Raw genomic sequence first — 19,389 nt, forward strand, 5'->3', positions numbered from 1 at the left:
CTTCTTCTCCCCATTAGGATTTACCTCAGTGCAGCCCTTGGGTTCTTTTCCTAGTTAGTCTACCAGTGAAGCCCACCACTATGGGTGGGCACAGTATTTGTCTTTATAATCTTTCTCCCCAATCTCTGGTGGCTCAACTGCTGTAAGAATCAGCAATGCTGAGGAGTGGAAGTGTACTTACACTACTTAAAATATAGCATGTATACACTGCTTGGCAGCTAAAGTCTCACCCCTTTTAAGTTTACACAAGGGCTACCAATTTCTCTTAGATAAGTGATGCTCATGCCCAGAGATCCTACCAGCTGGGATAAGCAAAGACATACTCATCTCTCTAGTGTCTGGCCCTGCTGGTTGAAACAAGGCATCTGCAGATGCAATCAGGTCTAATATCACCATGTTGCATGTAAGCGGTGATTCACAGCTTAACATGAAGCTTATGGATGGACAGCCACAGAGAAGCTTAGCCACATTACCCTTGGGATGAACAGTAAGCTAGTTCTTTCCGCACAGATCACTCACATTAACACCAGGTATGAATTTTCAATCCAGTGGTCGAACATCGCTTTGAAGGAAGTCAGAAATGTACTTCATTTGATGTGCAAAAGGATACTACTCCCAAAAGAGGAAAAGGCATTAAAATGCACCATGCCAACAAGGGCTGCTGATCTTACAAAGCAGGCTTAGTTCACTGGAGATGGCATTAGTTACAACATTTAAAGTAGACAAATCTACAAAACTCTGGGCATTTTATAGCACAAAATGCTAAGCACAGGTCACCATTCAAAGGCTCACAAAAAACCAGAGTGGGGTAAGATGGATTTTAACACATTATGGTAGCTCATGCATCTTATACCAGGCATTTTCTACTTAATGTTTGGACCTCTCATTGTACAAGATGCTTAGGTACATTCCAAAAAGAGGGCACAGCATTTGACGATGGGTCTAATGGGGGTAGTGAGTGATCAACATCCTTAAAACCTACACAAGATAACCCCAACAGAAAGAACATCCTTAAACCTACACAAGATAACCCCAACAGAAAGAACATCCTTAAACCTACACAAGATAACCCCAACAGAACAGTTAAGCAAGGCAGACCAGCTTTCTCACCACAGCAAAGACACGAAGGTCAAAGAAGCTCACTGTATATGTAGGAATCCAGGTTTCCAATAAAAGAGCCTGTTTTAAAGGGGAGGGGAGTCCAGTGCTGTGATAAGAGGGGAAGGAGCTTTTCTGAATGTAGCTATGCTTCTTGGAATTTAGTGCAAGCTTTCAAATAATGACAGGTGATGGTTTGGTCCAGGCCCCAGTGGAGAAAATGGGGACCGTCAGGGGAAACTAAACGCATCTATTTAAAAACACATACAAACAGTTAGCCAGATATCTCACGTCAGAAATCACTTTGGAGAAAAGAATACAAAATGGCAAGAGACTCATGCAACTAGGAGACAGAGACTCCTACCTTAAACACTGCAAGTCTGATTGGCAAGCCAACAGACAATGTTTAGTCCAACATGAAGCTGGAGTCTGAGGTAACCCAAGTTAAGAATGATGCCAAAAGCCTAGGTAAGGTCAAGGTAGGCAGTGCAAATGGTATGGCCCTCATTTAAGGCTTCCATGTTGTTAGGCAAGAAACCGACCAGGTTAAACTTGAACCTAATAAGTTTGGATTTGTTTACAGAAAACAAAGTTGCAAGGGCTTTCAATTCACGTATTTCATTCTTAATTAGTTTAACAATATGGTCAAAGATTTAGTCTCGTTAATGTACAGGTTAACAGGCCAACCGTTACCAAAACCAGTCACTGGGCCACCTTTATGCAGTAGTACAAGTGGGACAGTTTTCCAAGAATCAGGTACTCCGGCCATACACAGGCTAATGCTTAAGGGATTTACAAGGGGTTGGGTTATATGGTGCTCTATACTTGCAAACTAGCACTATAAATACTGTCGACTCCCATAGAACTTTTGGTGCAGGGACATGATCTAAGGTGATAATATATAGGATATCAAGGGAAGACCATAGAAGGCATCTTTAGCATGAAGCTGGAGCAAAAATGTTTGCCAGACAGTACATTATGGTTGGTTATTAATTCAGGAGTGGAATATGCCATTGGAGCCACGTTCAGAGTGGGACTGGACATATCTTCCAAGCATAAAACTCAACTTCTTAGCACAAGCAATCTGGACAAAACCTAAAAATAGTGGGAAGACAAAAGCCCAAAACTTGGGACAGATTTTAAACATTGCTCTTATAAACGAAGTTGCAAGATTTGTGTTAGCATGGAGTTTTTTGAAGAACAGGAAGTCTGAAACTTGGATGCATGCTATTAGAGACTCTGTGATTTGCCAGCATACCACACACTTTTATGGAGGAAAAAAAACAAATTATACCATGACCCCCCCCATTAATATTCCAAAACGTGCATGCTGATTGGCCAGTGTGCACGTTGTAAATCAACTTATACTAATGGAAAAAGGTCCGGTCGCCCGGACTTTTTCCATTAGTACAAGTCTTTTTTAAAACACTGTCTCTCTATGTTAAAGGAGTTTAACATAGCGACACAGGTTTAAAAAAAGCAATGGAGATCTCCGTTGCTTTTTTTAAAGCTGTCTTGCTCTGTTAAACTCCTTTAACATAGCTTAATGTGTGTAAAAAGCAACGGAGATCTTGCTTTCTCCGTTGCTTTTGCCCACAGCTCTGATGTACTGCGTAGGCATGCACAGTACATCAGAACTTCTGCGGAATACCAGACAGCTGCGGAAGGGCAGCAAGGAGGCATTATACAATGCCATTATTTAAGAAAAGTAATTTTTTTTTCTTAAATGTCATTGTATAATAGCAATAACCCACTTCTGGTTGTGGGTAATGCTGGATTTACCCACGGTTGGCGTGGTTTGGTCCCGAGGGCACACCCAGGCGTGGGTTATTGCTATATTATTAGGCAAAAATCTGAAAACTGAAAAATCTGAACAGTTGAGTGGTATGCTTATAAGTTAAGTAGTTGAAGGCCTTGTTATCCTTGGAACGGATTGCTAAAATCTAATCCAGGACTGCAAGTCTGTTCTGAACGAGTAGCCAACTTATATGCTTAGGAAGAGTTTATACGCAGAGTAAATGAAAGCTTTCCTTTCTATAGTGTTGATTTGTACAGGTATTCCACTGTACAGACTCACTTTTAATTTTATCCCACGCTAGCCTATTCAATGCATTTATTCATGAAGGAGTAAAACTCTAATACTACCTGGAACCCATTTAACAAGCCGCTGCTTACAGAAAAAATAGCATTTTGACCCAGTAAATACACAACCACCTTACAAACTAGCCATTTGAATAAATTAGGTCATTTTACATGCAAATACAGATTGCTGTTTACAGACCTGAAAACTCTCCATCAATTGCTAGAAAATCTGCTTCTTCAATTGCTTCATATACGGTTGTTAAACTTTCTTTAAAATCTGTAAAAAGGAAAATAAATAATTTAGTAGACTATTCCAATAAGAAAGCTCTTCTGAACCCATGTATTAGGAATATTTGTAGTCTCTGCCAACAGTATGGCTGATTCAGGAAAAAAAGTTGCTTACCTACCTCAACTCAAAAGCAGCTTACAAATACTCAAATATAGGTGTATGCCATTTAATCTACGAGTCAAACTTTTCTAAACCAGCAAAGCTAGAAAATGTTTTGTATACTGTAAAATGATTTTTGATCAGGGGTACAAGTTTTAAATATGTAGAAGTACGCACAAGATTATATATGGTTCCACTTCCCAATATCGAATTACTGAAAACTCGAACTTCATATGGTCAGAGACCATATGAATGAGTTTTCAGTAACTCGAAATTAGGAAGCAAAAACACAGTTTCTGCAGGGGGGGGGGGGTCAAGCCCCACTGCACCCTCCCTACTTAAAATATATCATCTCCGAGATTGCACTACATCGAGGAAACAAGATCTCCCGTTCTGCACTTCTGCAAACAGCACCAAATAGGAGATTTCACTTTTCCCCACTGTAGCACGATCTTGGAGTTGGTATATTTAAGTAAGGGGGGTGTGGAAGGTGCAGGGGAGCCTGCCCCCCTACAGAAATGGTGTGTTTGGGTTTTGTTTTGTTTTTCACTTCCTAATTTCGAGTTACTGAAAACTCAATCATATGGTCTCGACCATATGAAGTTAGAGTTTAATAATTCAATGTTGTGAAGTGGAACCATAGATATAGATGCACACACACACACACACACACACACACACACACACACACACACACACACACACACACACACAGGTGCTCAGACCGGAATGCACTAGGAACCAACAGCGGTGCATGGACTAACAAATATAAATCCACATGAAAACTCCAGCACCCACTCTCCTCCAAACCAGTAGCAAAAAAAATAACTACTCAGTTGCAAGCAGAAACTCCTTTTAATCCAAATGGATAGAGAAACAGTATTAAGGACACGGGCTCTGTAACTAGCAAACCGGTTTTACCACATAGGCGTCTTCAGTGTAAAATCAATAACAGGAAGTTACACAGCCATCTTCTTAAAATAATCATCCCTTAAACTGACAGTGTTCCTATTTTTGTCATTTTTTACATAATAGTACATCAGTTACATCAATTCAGAAGTACTAAGTTAATTAACTAGCAGGACAAATTCAAACAATATAAATTCAAACAGCAATATATTTCTACAACACCCTAAATTAAATATTTTAAACTTTTCACTCATACTACAATCCTGTACCTACCAATTTTCATTCAGCCCTGGTTTATATAGTGCCCCCAAATTTAAAATCCAAATTCATTCTTTATGATCTAAACTTTTACGTTTTCTCAATGAAAATGAAATGCCTGCAAATGAGTAGTTATTTTTTGCTAATGGTTTGGAGGAGAGAGGGTGCTGGAGTTTTCATGTGGATTTGAATTAAAAAGTTAGTCCATGCACCGCTGCTAGTTCCTAGTGCCTTCCGGTCTGAGCATCAGTTCACATGGACTCTGTATTGTTTTGCGAGTACTGACCTGACGGTATTTGACAGTATCCAATACCACAGAACAAATCTGTGGTGAAACTAGACTCTTGTATAAAAGATTTGTTTGACTTTCTTGAAAAAATGAAGACCCTGACATGGAAAGAAAATAACTATTTGTTCGTGGTAGATGTGAAAGGTCTGTATTTGAACATCAGTCATGGGATATGTCTGGAATCTTGGGAGAGAACCCATTAACCTATTATACTGTGGAGTTGTTACAGTTTTGTTTGGAATGTAACTACTTTGAGTTCAGCTGAGAGATTTTTCATCAAGTCAAGGGTACAGCAATGGGGGCTGCTTTTGCCTCCACATATGCCAACTTATTTATGGGTCTCTTTGAACAAAGATGTTTATGTAAGACAGAATTCTACAAAAAGTATGCGATTAAATACAAAAATCAAGTTATCAATGAATCTGAAGTATGTGAAGGGGTCGTCTCTGGCCTCAATTTTTTCTATATCTAAAAACAGAATAGCTTTGGTTTAGGTTTTGATGGGTTATAAATTGGAAATAAGATAACCTATCTGGATACTGAGTTAGAGGGTATTGTGGGACAAAATGTACAAACTACAGTATACAGGAAAATCCCAAATATGTTAATTATGTGTTATATGGGAAGAGTTTTCACCTGTAAAAGTCTGTACCCTATGGAGAATTTTTAAGAATAGCTAGGCTCAAGAGAGTGTATGTTATGGGAAGACTTACAATTTCTGTGCGCTCATTTTTTTTTTTTTTTTCCCAAAACAAAGAGAGAGGTTATAAAAGTTTGCTGGAGGAAGCTTTAAAGAGGTTATATAGACAGACTCCATTTCAAAAAGGAGACATGTCTAAAATACAGAGATATGATTGTAGAGAAAGCAGTTTTCAGGCTAAGGGTTCAAATAACAGGCAAGTATATTTTAATACTTTTAATGCAAGAACTCATGGAGATTTTTTGTGTTGTCAAATATTTTTGGGAATTTTTCCTAAGCTCAAGGAAATGTTGCCATGTAAGCCATTGCAGTCTCTTAAGAAGGGTAGAAGTATTAAAAGATATCTTAGTTCAGTCAGTTTCAATGTCCTTCAGAAAATGTATACGAGACTGTAGGAATAAGAGGTATGAAGTCATGTGAAAATGTTCTGCATGTCAATATGCTGGGCCATATTTTGATTGTATAAATGGGATTTTTACCCCTAGGTTTGATGTGCATTGTAATATTAAAGGGGTAATGTATGTATTGAAGTGCTCCTGTGATCTATATTATATAGGTGAAACAAAAAAGATGCTTAGAGTTGGATTAGATTACAGGAGCACTTGAGAGAGAAAAAATAAGACTATAGAGTTCCAGATACTTCAGTTTAGATCATAATGGTATAAGCGAGTGCTTAACGGCAACTATTTTACATCTTGTTCAAGGATGGGATGATATGGAAGTTACATGAAAACTTCTATATAAAGAAACTGTGTGCATTTTGAAGTTTGGAACTTTGTCACCTAATGGATTAAAACACAGACTATAATTGGAGGGCGTTTCTTTAATGGAGTTTTACTTGATGTAATTGTGGGTCTTGTATAAGAAGACTGAAAAGTGTAATGTTTTATCTCTTGAAGGCTTGTTAGCCGAGGTTCTAAGATCGATTAAAGTTTGGCTTGGTTTCTGTGGTCTGCCTTAACTTCCTTCTGTGGTACTGGATATTGTGTATTGCTTTTTGTTCTCATATTTGGCGGTATCCCTAGTGGAGCCATGACTATAATAGAACAAGTTCGGTTTGACAATTAACAATGGCAGAAAAACAGAATTTGCGGTTATTTTTGGACACTTTAGCTTCTGATAAGTATGACGTCATGATGTTTATGGGAGGGGAACATTCAGCTGTGAAGAAGGCGATACGTCTGCAATGGAGATGGAAGAGAGTTTTAAACATTTAACGGACTCTTCTAAAAAATTCAGAAGTTATATATGGCATATTAAACTTTTGAATGCATATTTACAAGCAGATACAGTGCCCAGAGGTTCATGGGGTTGAGACAGGCGTTTGTATGGAAGACGCTGTTGTTAAGAAATGGCATGATGTGCAGAAAGTAACTTCTAAGATTTTTTTTGGAGTTACGGGTGGGCTACTATGAGAAACATCTGGAGGCATTGACTGAGCAACTTAACATCTGTTATGGAGGATATACAGCGTTTTTCATCCAATGATATTTTACAGGCAGAAATAGCAAACATCTATGGGCGACTTTTGAAAACGAGTTACGGGCAAAAAAGAAATACACCAGGTATATAAAAAAGTAGCTATCAAAACAATTTAAATGTACACCTGGAAATGCAAAAAACGTTCAGTTAATTTTTCCGATTCTATAAAGAAGGATAAAAAAAAGTTGTGAAAAGGAAGAGTTAGATCTTAAGGAAGCCAAGTGGAAATACCGTAGATAAAAGAAATGTATTGGAATCTCCATCTAATATTACAAAAACTGATGCCAACATTTTGGAAAGTTGTGAAAGCTTTTCACCTGTTCAGAAACGTTTTAGTGTCCCTTTAGACATGGGGAAAGGAAACCAGTGCGGACAACATGGTGGTGACCTTCAGACAAATGGACGAGCGACTAGAAAAATAACTGACTGTACATGTGAGGAGGACAATAGTATAGCAAATTTGACATCTCATACTTTTTCTAAAGATGAAACTGATGTGCTGAATAAAGGGTTGAGTTATGTACCTGCTTTTTATGTTTCTCATGCCTCAGCGGTGTCTGAAGTTTTTGTCACAACTTAAATTTGGAGATTTTATTTAAAGCAATAGGCCTGATGTTGCCATTAATCCTACCTTTAAATTTAGAAGATCAACTTTCCAATCCCCCTCTTGTCCTGCTGTGAGGATGTTTGAGGAACGCATTTTACACAAATTAAATGAAAGTCAAAATATTTTTAAAAGTTTGGAGTAAATTTAAATGTAGAACAGAGGATAGCGTTAAATAAAAATTTACGCAATAATGAAAACTTAGTAGTTGTTAAAGCTGATAAGGGAGGGGGAATTGTCCTTTGGGATTCTATCAATTATGATAAAGAGGTTAAGAGACAACTTAATGACAGTATTTCGTACACAAGATTACCATTTAATCCTGGGCTTGGCTTTAAGATAACAATGGACACATTTTTGAAGATGCCATGGTAGAAGGTAGGATCACTAGAGAAATTTGTGAACAGTTGAAAAAGTGGATGATCCTGAACCCTCTGCATTTTAGATCCTGCCCAAAATACATAAGACAGTAGTTAACCCCCCCCCCCCCCGGAGATAGACTGTTTCCAGCAGAGTTCACTGACTGAACCATTGTCCATTTATTTAGAAATGCAATTATAACCATTATAATCCATGGTATGAGCTTGGATCAAAGATAGTAATGAGTTTTTTTAAGTTAATGGATGATGTACAAGCACCAATACATGCATATCTGAACAAATTAGATGTTCAATCATTATATACTAGTATACCTCATGAAAGGGGGCTTACGGCTGTGAAATATTGGTTAGAAGTGTCTGGATTACAGAACAAACTACACTGCATTTTTGTTAAAAGCACTGGGGCTGCATTTTTGTTAAAAGCACTGGGACCGATTTTAGAACATAATGCCTTTTATTAATTATAGAGAAGACTGGTACCTGCAAATTAAAAGGTACTGCAATAGTAAGAGTTTTGTGCCAATTTATGCAGACTTCTTTACAGAATTTTTGGAAGTCAGCTAAATTTAAGATGATGGCAATGGATACAAAAATGTATTAATGTGGCGTAGATATTTGGACTGCTGGTATATATGGGAAGGTTCTGTTGAAACTTGGAGTCAGTTGATTATTTAAATACCAATAAATATGGTATTAAGTTGTTTGTTGGAAAAATCCAGCCATTTAATATAGACTTCTTGGATGTGAATGTTTCTAAATTGATTGGACAATGGCTACAAGTTTATTTTGTAATCCTTTTTCCAAGAATTCTATATTAGAAGCCAGCAGTTGTCATCCTACACACATTAAAAAGAATATACCTAAAGCGCAATTTGTAAGACTCCGGCGACTATGCAGTTCCAATGAGGGCTTTGAGAATGAAGTACGTAAAATGGAATCCAGATTTTTGAGCAGGGGTTACAATGCAGATTTGGTTTCTACAGCACATTTGTTTAGTCCTAGACAGAATAGGAAGGATTTATTAAAATCAAGTAGACAGAAAGCCGAAGATATGATCATAGTGCATATGCCAAGAATGATTACCAGTTTTTGGAACCAATACCTTTAAAAATAAAAGGAATAATCAAAAGATATTGGCCAATTTTGAAGACGACCCCTTTTTTGAACAAATATTAGATGGAATGTTGCCATTTTGGATATAGGAGGAGGAATAGTGGCGAATATCTGAATAGGTATAAGAAAAGTTCCTTTCTGGGTAAGACAGTTATAAGTGAATTATCAAGGAGTAGTACATACTCTGGAAATTGTATATATTGTAAAGTCGTGTCTAGAACTAAATCTTTTATCAGTTAACACAATGAAAGCATTTGAAATTAGGACATTAAAATCACATGTAATACCAACTGGATTTATAGATATAGATATATATATATATATATATATATATATATATATATATATATATATATATATATATATATATATATATATATATACTGTATGCAAGTGCCATGCTTTCTATACAGACCAAACGTCTAAACCTTTTAAAAACACAGAATAGCACTACACATTAGTGACATTAACTGTAAAAGACCTAGAAGTGCACTTTATAAACATCATTTGGAACACACTGGGGGCACATTTTATTTTCATTGGGATTGACAGTCAATGGTGATAAATTATCACAATTGATAAAACATAAAAGTTCAGATCATAAAGAAAGAATATGGGATTATAAATTTGGGGCACTACATAAACCAAGGCTGAATGACAGCTGGTAGGTACTGGTTTGTAGTATGAGAGTGAAAAGTTAAAATGTTTAGGTTATTGAAATATACTGACATTTGAATTTGTACTGTTAATAAACTTTGTACTTCTGAATTGATGTACTTATGTACTACTATGTAAAAATGAAAAAATAGGAACACTGTCAGTTTAAGTGATTATTTTAATAAGATGGCTGTGTAACTTCCCATTATTGATTTTGCACTGAAGACGCCTATATGGTGAAACCGGTTTGCATATTACAGAGGCAGTGTCCTTAATATTGTGCTTATTTATCCATTTGGATTAAAAGGAGTTTCTGCCTGCAACGGAGTAGTTATTTTTTTGCTACTGATTTGGAGGAGAATGGGTGCTGGAGTTTTCATGTAGATTTATATAATTCACACACACACACTCGTATACTTGTTCTCCCCCTCTGTTTATTACTTTAAGACAATCCCAAAGTTAATAAATATTACCTGTGGCAGGCACCATTTTTAAAACTACAACCACCCTTGTCACCATCATACTGTTACCAGATAGCTGATCTTATGAGGGGGCTGGAAATAAACAGGGTCTCTACCTGCTTTGCTCCCCACCCTGCCCCCCCATTTCCTCCCGCCCCCAGTGGTCCCACTTTTATTACTCACAAACACCTCCCATCTTTCCAAAAGCCAACCACATCACTAACCCTACACTACCTCCTCGATCTTCCCACTACTATCACACCTCCTCAACTAACATGTACAAGCATACCTTACCTATGCACTCTCCTTGCATATCTTACATCCTACCAAAGCTCCATCATTCCCCCACTCAACCACTACCACTGTACTACTACTCACACCACCACTCGTCTCACCTTCACTCAGCTCCCCTCCCACCAACTCAAGAACCATCCCTATGCACCCCCCACATATTCTACCAACTATATTACTCGAACATAAAGCATCCCTACAACTTAACACAGTAACCCTCCCACCATACCTATTACCCACAGAGCACAATCATAAAGTTTCCCCTTATACACAAACACATTCAAAAACTGAGAAAACCAATAACCTCATGCATATCAAAACTAGCCCCAAGTGGAGACATCCACCCCAACCCTGGCCCTATCATCTCCAACCCCAATCCTCATAAATCAGACTAACCACAACTTCTCCCATATTACAGCCAATAGAAAGCCAAGGGACTTCCTTCTACTAAGCCTAAATATTAAAAGTATATCCAACAAAGTCCACGAACTCCATGCCACCATAGACTTTTACTCCCCAGATATAGTAATCCTGACAGAAACCTGGCTAAAACCTCAGATTACCAGTGAGCAAATACTCCCTACCGGTTACAGCATACTAAGAGTAGACCAGCTAAACAAGAACGGAGGCGGTGTAGCTATAATATTTAAACAGCATCTAAACATCCAGAACTTAAAATCATCAGCTCCACAAATAGGCAATGAAGAAATAATATATACCAACCTCAAAATAAACCAAAACAAAACCATCAACATAACTGGATGCTACTTACCACCTGGCCAAAACATCCCTCCACTAGAAAACCTCCTCAGCTGGTCTACTCACTATAACCCCCAAGAAACTATCATTTCAGGTGATTTCAATATTGACTGGCAATCCTGTTCTGGCAACCATCATGTAAACCTTCATGGCTTCACCCAACTAGTCCAGTCGCCAACCAGGATAAATAAAACCTCCAGCAAGCACACTACCCTGGATTGGATACTAGTCAGTAAGTGCCCCCAGTCATATATTAACAGGCTGCTTATCAGATGGCCTCAGTGATCAGTCCCCAACATCCCTACTAAAAAAAAAAATGCCTATATCAAGCCAAATCTGTCATCTACAGTCAAATACGTAAAAAACTAAACTTTAACCCACTCACATTCATCTCATCCCTCAAAGAATGTAACTGGCATCCTCTAAAGTACCTCAGTCTTGATGACGCAGTTGAATTTTTTTTAATACCACCTTCCTGAACATCCTTATATACCATGCCCAAATAAGATTTTCCACAACCAAAGCACAACCCTCCCCATGGCTACAGAAAACCAAGTCATGAAAAACAGCGATAAAGCCTGGGAGCACTGGCGCAAAACCAAAAGCCCCTCAACTAGACAGAAATTCCCAGAACTACGCAATAGAGTCAAAAAGCTTTAACAGGACAAATTTCAATACTACCAGTCTGCCCTACACTCCTCCCAACACAGCCCCAAACAATTCTGGTCCTCCATAAACTCCATCATCCACCCAGATAAAGTCAGTACCCCTCCTCCTAATGTCCCTCACTCCTCAGAAAATATTGCTACCTCATTCAACACACACTTCACACAAACCATACTATCACTAGCTAAACACAAACCCCTCCCCCCCAACCCACACCTTCAACTAGTAATCTCCCCACTGCATTCTCTTTTTCCCCTGTACCTACCTCCAACATAAAAAAAACTACTAAACTTAAGCCCACCAAATTAACAGCAGACAACTTCCCAAGTGAATACCTACAAATCGCAGCTGATGCTCTGGCCTACCCAGTATCCATCTCGATTAACTGATCTCGGTCAGAAAGTTACGTTCCCACACTGTGGAAAAGTATCACATACAATTCCCCTCCACAAAGGAGGACCATCCACAGAACTAACCAATTACCGCCCCATAGCTATTCTCTCTCTACTCTCCAAAATACTAGAGATGCATACACTCTCAGGTCTCAGACTACCTCCTTACTAACAACCTCCTTTCCAATACTCGGCATGGTTTCAGACCAAACCATAGCACCACCACTGCCTTACTCTCCTTTACGAACACTATCCTTCAGCATAAAAGCAATGGCTCTCTCTCCTCTGCTACTTTCCTAGACCTATCTAAAGCATTTGACATGGTCCCACACAAACAACTTCTCTGTCCTCAATAACCTATCCTTCTCACAATCAGGTCACCAACTGGTTTCAGAGTTACCTGTCTGACCGCCAACAATCCGTTGTATGGCAGAATGACATCTCCCCAACTACCTGTCTCCATATTGGTTCCCCAAGGATCCATCCTTGGACCCCTATTTTCACCAATAATCTAGCCTCTGCCACAAAACATGGCACACTCGTACAATACGCAGATGACTCAATCTGCTCAGCCCAGTCCCTACCCAAACTGCAAAAAGTCACACAGGAAGCCTTTTCCTCTGTTGAAATTTGGTTATCCGATGCCCAATTAATACTCAACCCAAACAAAACAAAACTACTTATCTTCCAACCCACCAAACATACTCAAAACAACTCTCACTTTAACATCACAGTAAAAGACACCACTATATACCCAACTGAACACAAATTGCTAGGAGTGGAAACAGACAAACTAAAATTTGACATTCACATATCCATGACCATAAAAAAAGTCCACAAAAAACTAGGAGCGTTACAGAAATAAGCAACTTCTAACCAAAGCAGCAAAGATTAATAGCAAATTCCCACCTTATCTTCACCCTACTTTATGCCTCTCCAATACATACCAACCTAAGGCAATGCGATCTAAACAAGCTAGAGACCTGCTAAAACAAAACTGCCAAATTCGCCACAGGGGCATCCTACCGTACTCACCACTGTCTCTCACTTGCTGAACTGGGCTGGCTTGAACTTCCTCACCTCCTTCAATGGTATAAACTCTCACTCGCCCACAAACTAGTAAACCATCCACTAAATGTCCCATCCCTCAAGAATCTTCTACATCCTTATTGCACCACCAGACCACTAAGATCCAGCAACAAAAATCACTTGCAGATCACTAAAGCCAATAACTCTGCTGGTGAAGCACTATTCTCTTGCACCATAGCCAAATTATGGAACTCCCTCCCACCCACAATTACCTCCGTACCATCATGCACCCACTTCAAAACTTTACTAAAAGCGCACCTAAAAACATGCTGGCTATGCCCTTGCAACTCCCACTCTAATATCACCCATTCCATTCAACCACTACCTTTCTTTCCACTCCATTCCATTCAACCACTACCTTTCTTTCCACTCCATTCCATTCAACCACTACCTTTCTTTCCACTCCACTAACTACCTTGGATTATAGCAAGCTCAGATGCTCATAAGCCTAGTACTTATTATACAGCAGGAACTTCTTATTGTAACATTTGTTAATGTCTGTTATGTACTATACAGATAAAGATTCTAGTTGTCTACTGATGTACTATGTTCTTCATCTGTAAATATGTTGTAATTAATTGCCATGTTAAATTGCTAATCGCCATGTAATCCAATGCAACTACTGTCTATTTTAACTGTGGAGCTTTTCTCCCCAGGCCTCCGCTGAAAATGGACCTACGCACTCCCGGTCAACAAATGTAAATAAATAAAATAAAAAAAATTGTAGTGTGGGATAACTTAGATTTAGTGGGTTGGAAGATAACCAGAGCAAGACTAAACTCCTTGAGTAATAACTGGGCATTAGATAGCCAGTTTTCTACAGATGAAAAGGCTTCTTGTGAAGTTCAGGTATTAGTTGGAGCCGAGCAGATGAGAGTGGAGTCACCTGCATACTGTAAAAGGAGAAGCATGCTTGGTGGCTATGAATAGATCATTGGTGAAGAGCGACAATAATAGGGGACCAAGGGATGGAGCTTTGGGGAACACCGAATGTTACAGGAAGTCGAGGAGATTGGTTTCACGGCTATCTAACTGGCAGCCAACAATCCGTAGCAGATTGGGAAAAGGATAGGTTAGGTTAGTGAGAATAGAGATTAACAGTTAGTGAGACCATGTCAAAAGCTTTGGATAGATCAAGAAATATAGCAAAGGAGAACAGGCCATTATTTTTAAGATGAAGCATAGCATTAGTGAAAGAGCGCAAGGCTCTAGTAGTGCTGTGGTATGACCTGAAGCCATGCTGGGTGCTGGACAGGAGGTTATTAGCCAAGGGGTAGTCAAAGACTTGAGAATGGATGCATTTCTCAAGTATCTTGGAAAGTGGAGAAATGATGGCTATGAGGCAGTAAAAGAGCCACATTTATGGAGGGGAATGATGTGGGATTTTTCCGCAGTGTGGGGATATAGCTTTCCGATAAGGACTGATTAGTTAAGATAGAGACTGGATAAACTAGGGCTTCTGCTGCTATTTTTAGGTATTCAGAGGGGAGATTGTCAGCTACAAGTTTTGTAGTCTTAAGTTTCAATAAAAAGGTTTTTTTATACAGGAGGTAGGTACTGATGGAAAGAGAGAGACTGGGCTGAGTATTTGGTTTTGATGTAGGGAGTGTGGGTAGAGGGTTGTATTGTTTAGTCAAAGACAGAAAGGTTTCAGTAAGTGTTTATTGAAGGAGTCAGCAATACTGCTGGAGGAAGGGGTGTGGGGTAGGTGGGTGGGGGGTGTCTACTTTACCTGGGTGGAGAATGGAGATTATTGTAGACCAGAACTGCTTAGGGTTGTGATGGCAGGAGTTTAGGGCAGATAGATAATATTGGGTTTTATCTTTTTAATTTTAAAAAGGATCTCAGATTCCTCTGAATTTGTCCATGATGCTATTGAGATTTGTCCCTGATAAGTTAAGAGCAATGATAAAAAGTTTGAAACTCCAATGCAACTCATTATATAGTGACTTCAATCAACAAAGACTGGCCAGCATATACTACAGCAAGTTTAAAACAGGTGGAAAAACTAATTTTACTATACAATTTTTAATTTTGATGTAAAAAAAGACAAAACATTAAACAGATAACCCATTCTCTAAGTGCAAGAATGTCCTCCAGGATGTGTGTTGTGTAAATAACGCCCTTGCACAGGTGTAAAGGCCCTCCTCACCTGCAGCATCAGGCCTCAGAACACCCCTGGGTGAGCATTTACACAAACACACCTGAGCGGGAATTATTGCTTACTTAACACATTTAGTTTTAAAACACCTTATTAAAATTCACGCAAGACAGACAAAAAGTACAACAGAAAAGAAAACAAATATTAACAACCACCCATTACATACATCTCATCTTTCCTTGTAGCTATCACATTTCTCTGTCTATAACAATTGTCATTTGGTCCAACAATACATAAATTGCCGAATTCCTACACTCCCTTAAACTTCACTCCTCCTGAACATTATTCTGCATGCATTGTCCCCACAGTTTCCATTTATTTTATTTCTCTGTAATTTGCTCTTCCCTTTTTCTAAACATCCACATTCTACTTACATTATCTCTAACAATATTCAATATTTCAAATAGTTTGTTCAGACAGATTTCCATTTTCTGATTAAACTGCTAAAAAAAAAAATAAGCTTAATAAAGCCTATTCTTAACTGAGTTCCTGTGTCCCAGCTCAAAGTAATAATTTCTTTAGTTACACCCATTTGCTCACCCAATATTTCTGACAGAGTACTCTGTCGGGAATTTTTAAAGTCTGCCAACTCATTACACTCCAAAACATAGTTCCCAGCTTCACACCTCCATCTTTCTTCCCCATCACACCTCCAACATTTGCTATGTACCGGAAGACATTTTTTCTTCAAGTTTGAGGTAAAAAAATACTATGCAAGCACAAAGATCCTAAGCTTTCTGAACTTTGTTGCATATTTGGGAACCATAGACAAGTCCTCCCATTGTTCTCTTGCAAATTCCTTTTCCAGTCTCACTTCAAGCTTCTCTAAACCTCCTCAGATTGAAACTTACAGGTCATCATACAATATTTAATATCCACTACTAAAATTATCCATTTTTAATAGCAGCTTCTTTTCAAGGATTCAACTAAAAACCCTACCAAACACAAGTTCTTTACTTAGGATTCTCCTACCCCTCTCTCTTTTGTCTTTACTCTGATACTAATCCATGTTAACGAAGGCAGTCTCTAGCCTGCAGTCCAATGGTCTTCGATTCCATCCCACTATTAAAAAATTTTCCCTCTCTAGTTACTTGCACCCAATACCATGGCTCGTTTCCAGTTTTTTCAAGTAAATTCCAGCCTCCTCTTGCCTATTTTCTGTACCCCTACTTGCTGTTACCCCTATTGGCAAAATCTCCTTTCTACATTCTTATGTTGGCTTAGTTTTCAGAATACTTGCTACTGCAATAACATCATACAGAATAATATATTATATCTATATTCTCCTTAAAGCTCTACATCCAAAATTTCACTCTATACAAATCTTGACCCCCCCCCCACTTAATAAACATCCCTTTCCATTTTTAATTATACATTTCTGTTTGTGTTTTGTATATCAGCCTTAACTGTGTAGCTCTAAAATACCCCTTCAAAATCAGGTAATCCTAAACCATCTTGTTCTATTGGAAGGATCAATCCTACATGAACCTTGCCATCTTCTCCTCCCAGATTAAGTTAACAAAACTGAAGGGAATAATTTGCCTACAAATTTAACCTGTATATCTAAACTAAAAACATCTTCATTACTTGTATCTTACTATCCATAAATAAGAGCTTACACTCTCAGTTTCTGTATAATCTTTTGTTTAGTCTCTTTTCACATACCTTTAGTTGCCATAACACAATAAGCCTTCTTAATCAGACATACTTTCTCTTATAAAATGCCCCCCATATATATATGGGTATTGCTGAACCAACTCATAAGTGAGTAAATAATTTACAGCTACAGCCTTTGTTTTAGCTTTGCTGATTTTACATCCTGAAAAAGACCTGAAACTGTCTAAATGTTCTACAACACTGAAATATCCTTTTCTGGATTCAGAAGGTAAAAATATCCTCTGCAAAATAAAGCCAACTTCTCTTATTTACCATACCAATTATATCCTTGCATTTCCCTGTCCCTTATTTTGTTTGCCAAAGGCTCTAAATATACAACAAATTGGGGGGGGGGGGGATTTCTGGCTCCTCTATTCAAAAACACAACTCATCACAGGGGAACCCTCCCACTAACTGTTGCCTTCAATCCTTCACATAACCACCTAATTAACATTATTATTTGATGAAGGAATGCAAATGCTTCCTCTACAAGACCACCAACAGTGGTCTTTTCTTACATTCTAATAGAACAATGATCTACAGGGAAGTAATGCTATTGAATGTTTGCCTGCCCTCCACAAAACTACACCAACACATACCTAGCAATTTTGTTTTAATGAAAACTCAAAGAATTAAAATATATTTTCAAATCACCCCTATCGCATATTACGTTAAAAGCCCAGAAAACGATGTACATATTCAAAAAATGAATTTTAAAACACTCCAGATTGGCACAATTGCCACAAATCAACAACTGTACCCACAGGCATTATGTAAACAAAAATTAAGATTTGCCATGCTGAAGTGCATACTGCAGCCTGTCTTCCCACTTACACCGATTGCCGTCTGCTCTTTTCTCTTCTCCACTACCATCTCAGCTTTGAGAAACAGATTGCAAGCTTTCAGAAAACAAACTTTTAACCCCAAGAAAAAGTGCACAAGCTAACTTTAAATAAAATTTGTACATGGTCCAATTAAATGCACTGAAGTATTAAGGCTGCCATTTCTTATTCAATTCCTACAAATTCAAACATTTAAGTTTTTACTGAGCTGCTGGCTATTCTACCTCTAATTTATTTGTCTTCAGCAAAAAATGCTCAGAACTCTCAAGATTAAATTATTTCCATATGCAGCCTGCTTGTCTCTATGGAAATTTCACCAAGAACAGAATGCACAGCTGTGTAAGCAGTGGACTACTCCCACTGAGCATTTGCTAATGGATAAAATCCACTCTTTTTGCACACGCAAGAAGATTAGCATTCATGCTTTTCATCATTTTGTCTTATTTTTCAAGCCAACTTACTTACAAAACACTAGTTTGCAGCAAAAAGCAAGAGCATTGATCTACACACTCACCTATGCAAAAAAAGAAAAAATATGTAACAAGTCAGTGCACTTTTACATCCCACTCCAGCAGTCCAAGATCACAGAATATTAATATTAAACTTGCTTCTATACAGTCTCTCATTACACTGTGAATATTTATTTCTTACTGGTTTACTTGACACATACAATCACTGAACAGACTCCCAACATTTAAAATACCCGACTTGATACTACATAAACCTGTTTTACTATATTATTACACACACACACACACACACACACACACACAGGCACTATAAAAAAAGTGTTTTTTTGCAAAAAAGGAAAAAGTTATTTTTTGACTGTCCTGAATATATATTAGTGACATTAAGTTGGATACATGTTAAAGTTAGTTGGTGGACTGTAAAGAAAAGTGAACCAAGGCCAATTTTTTTCTTGGTCACTTTTTATTGCAAAGCCATATTTCACATACATGTGCTTGATGCTTTATATTCACCAATATTATAGTGTTGCTAGTCTTGTTCCTGTTCATCTCTATCTCAACACCAGACTAATTTCAAGTCCAAGGTACTCCGGATTCTTCTAGTCAACTCCTTTGCTTTTCTCAGTCTCTCCACCATTTTCCTTA

At 38.1% G+C, this 19,389-nt stretch overlaps 1 protein-coding gene across 1 annotated transcript in view; it reads right to left on the bottom strand.

Moving 5' to 3' along the window:
• The window catches only part of PARN (poly(A)-specific ribonuclease), a 1,015,251-nt gene that overhangs the window by 964,541 nt on the left and 31,321 nt on the right, over nucleotides 1-19,389 (bottom strand). The window contains exon 2 of the mRNA XM_044088915.1: nucleotides 3,380-3,457. Coding sequence (XP_043944850.1) covers nucleotides 3,380-3,457 — 78 coding nt within the window. The remainder of the gene's footprint in view (nucleotides 1-3,379; nucleotides 3,458-19,389) is intronic.

Source organism: Protopterus annectens, chromosome 12.part0, assembly GCF_019279795.1.
Source record: "Protopterus annectens isolate FY-2018-M chromosome 12.part0, PAN1.0, whole genome shotgun sequence".
In the NCBI taxonomy this organism is placed as follows: Eukaryota; Metazoa; Chordata; order Ceratodontiformes; family Protopteridae; genus Protopterus; species Protopterus annectens.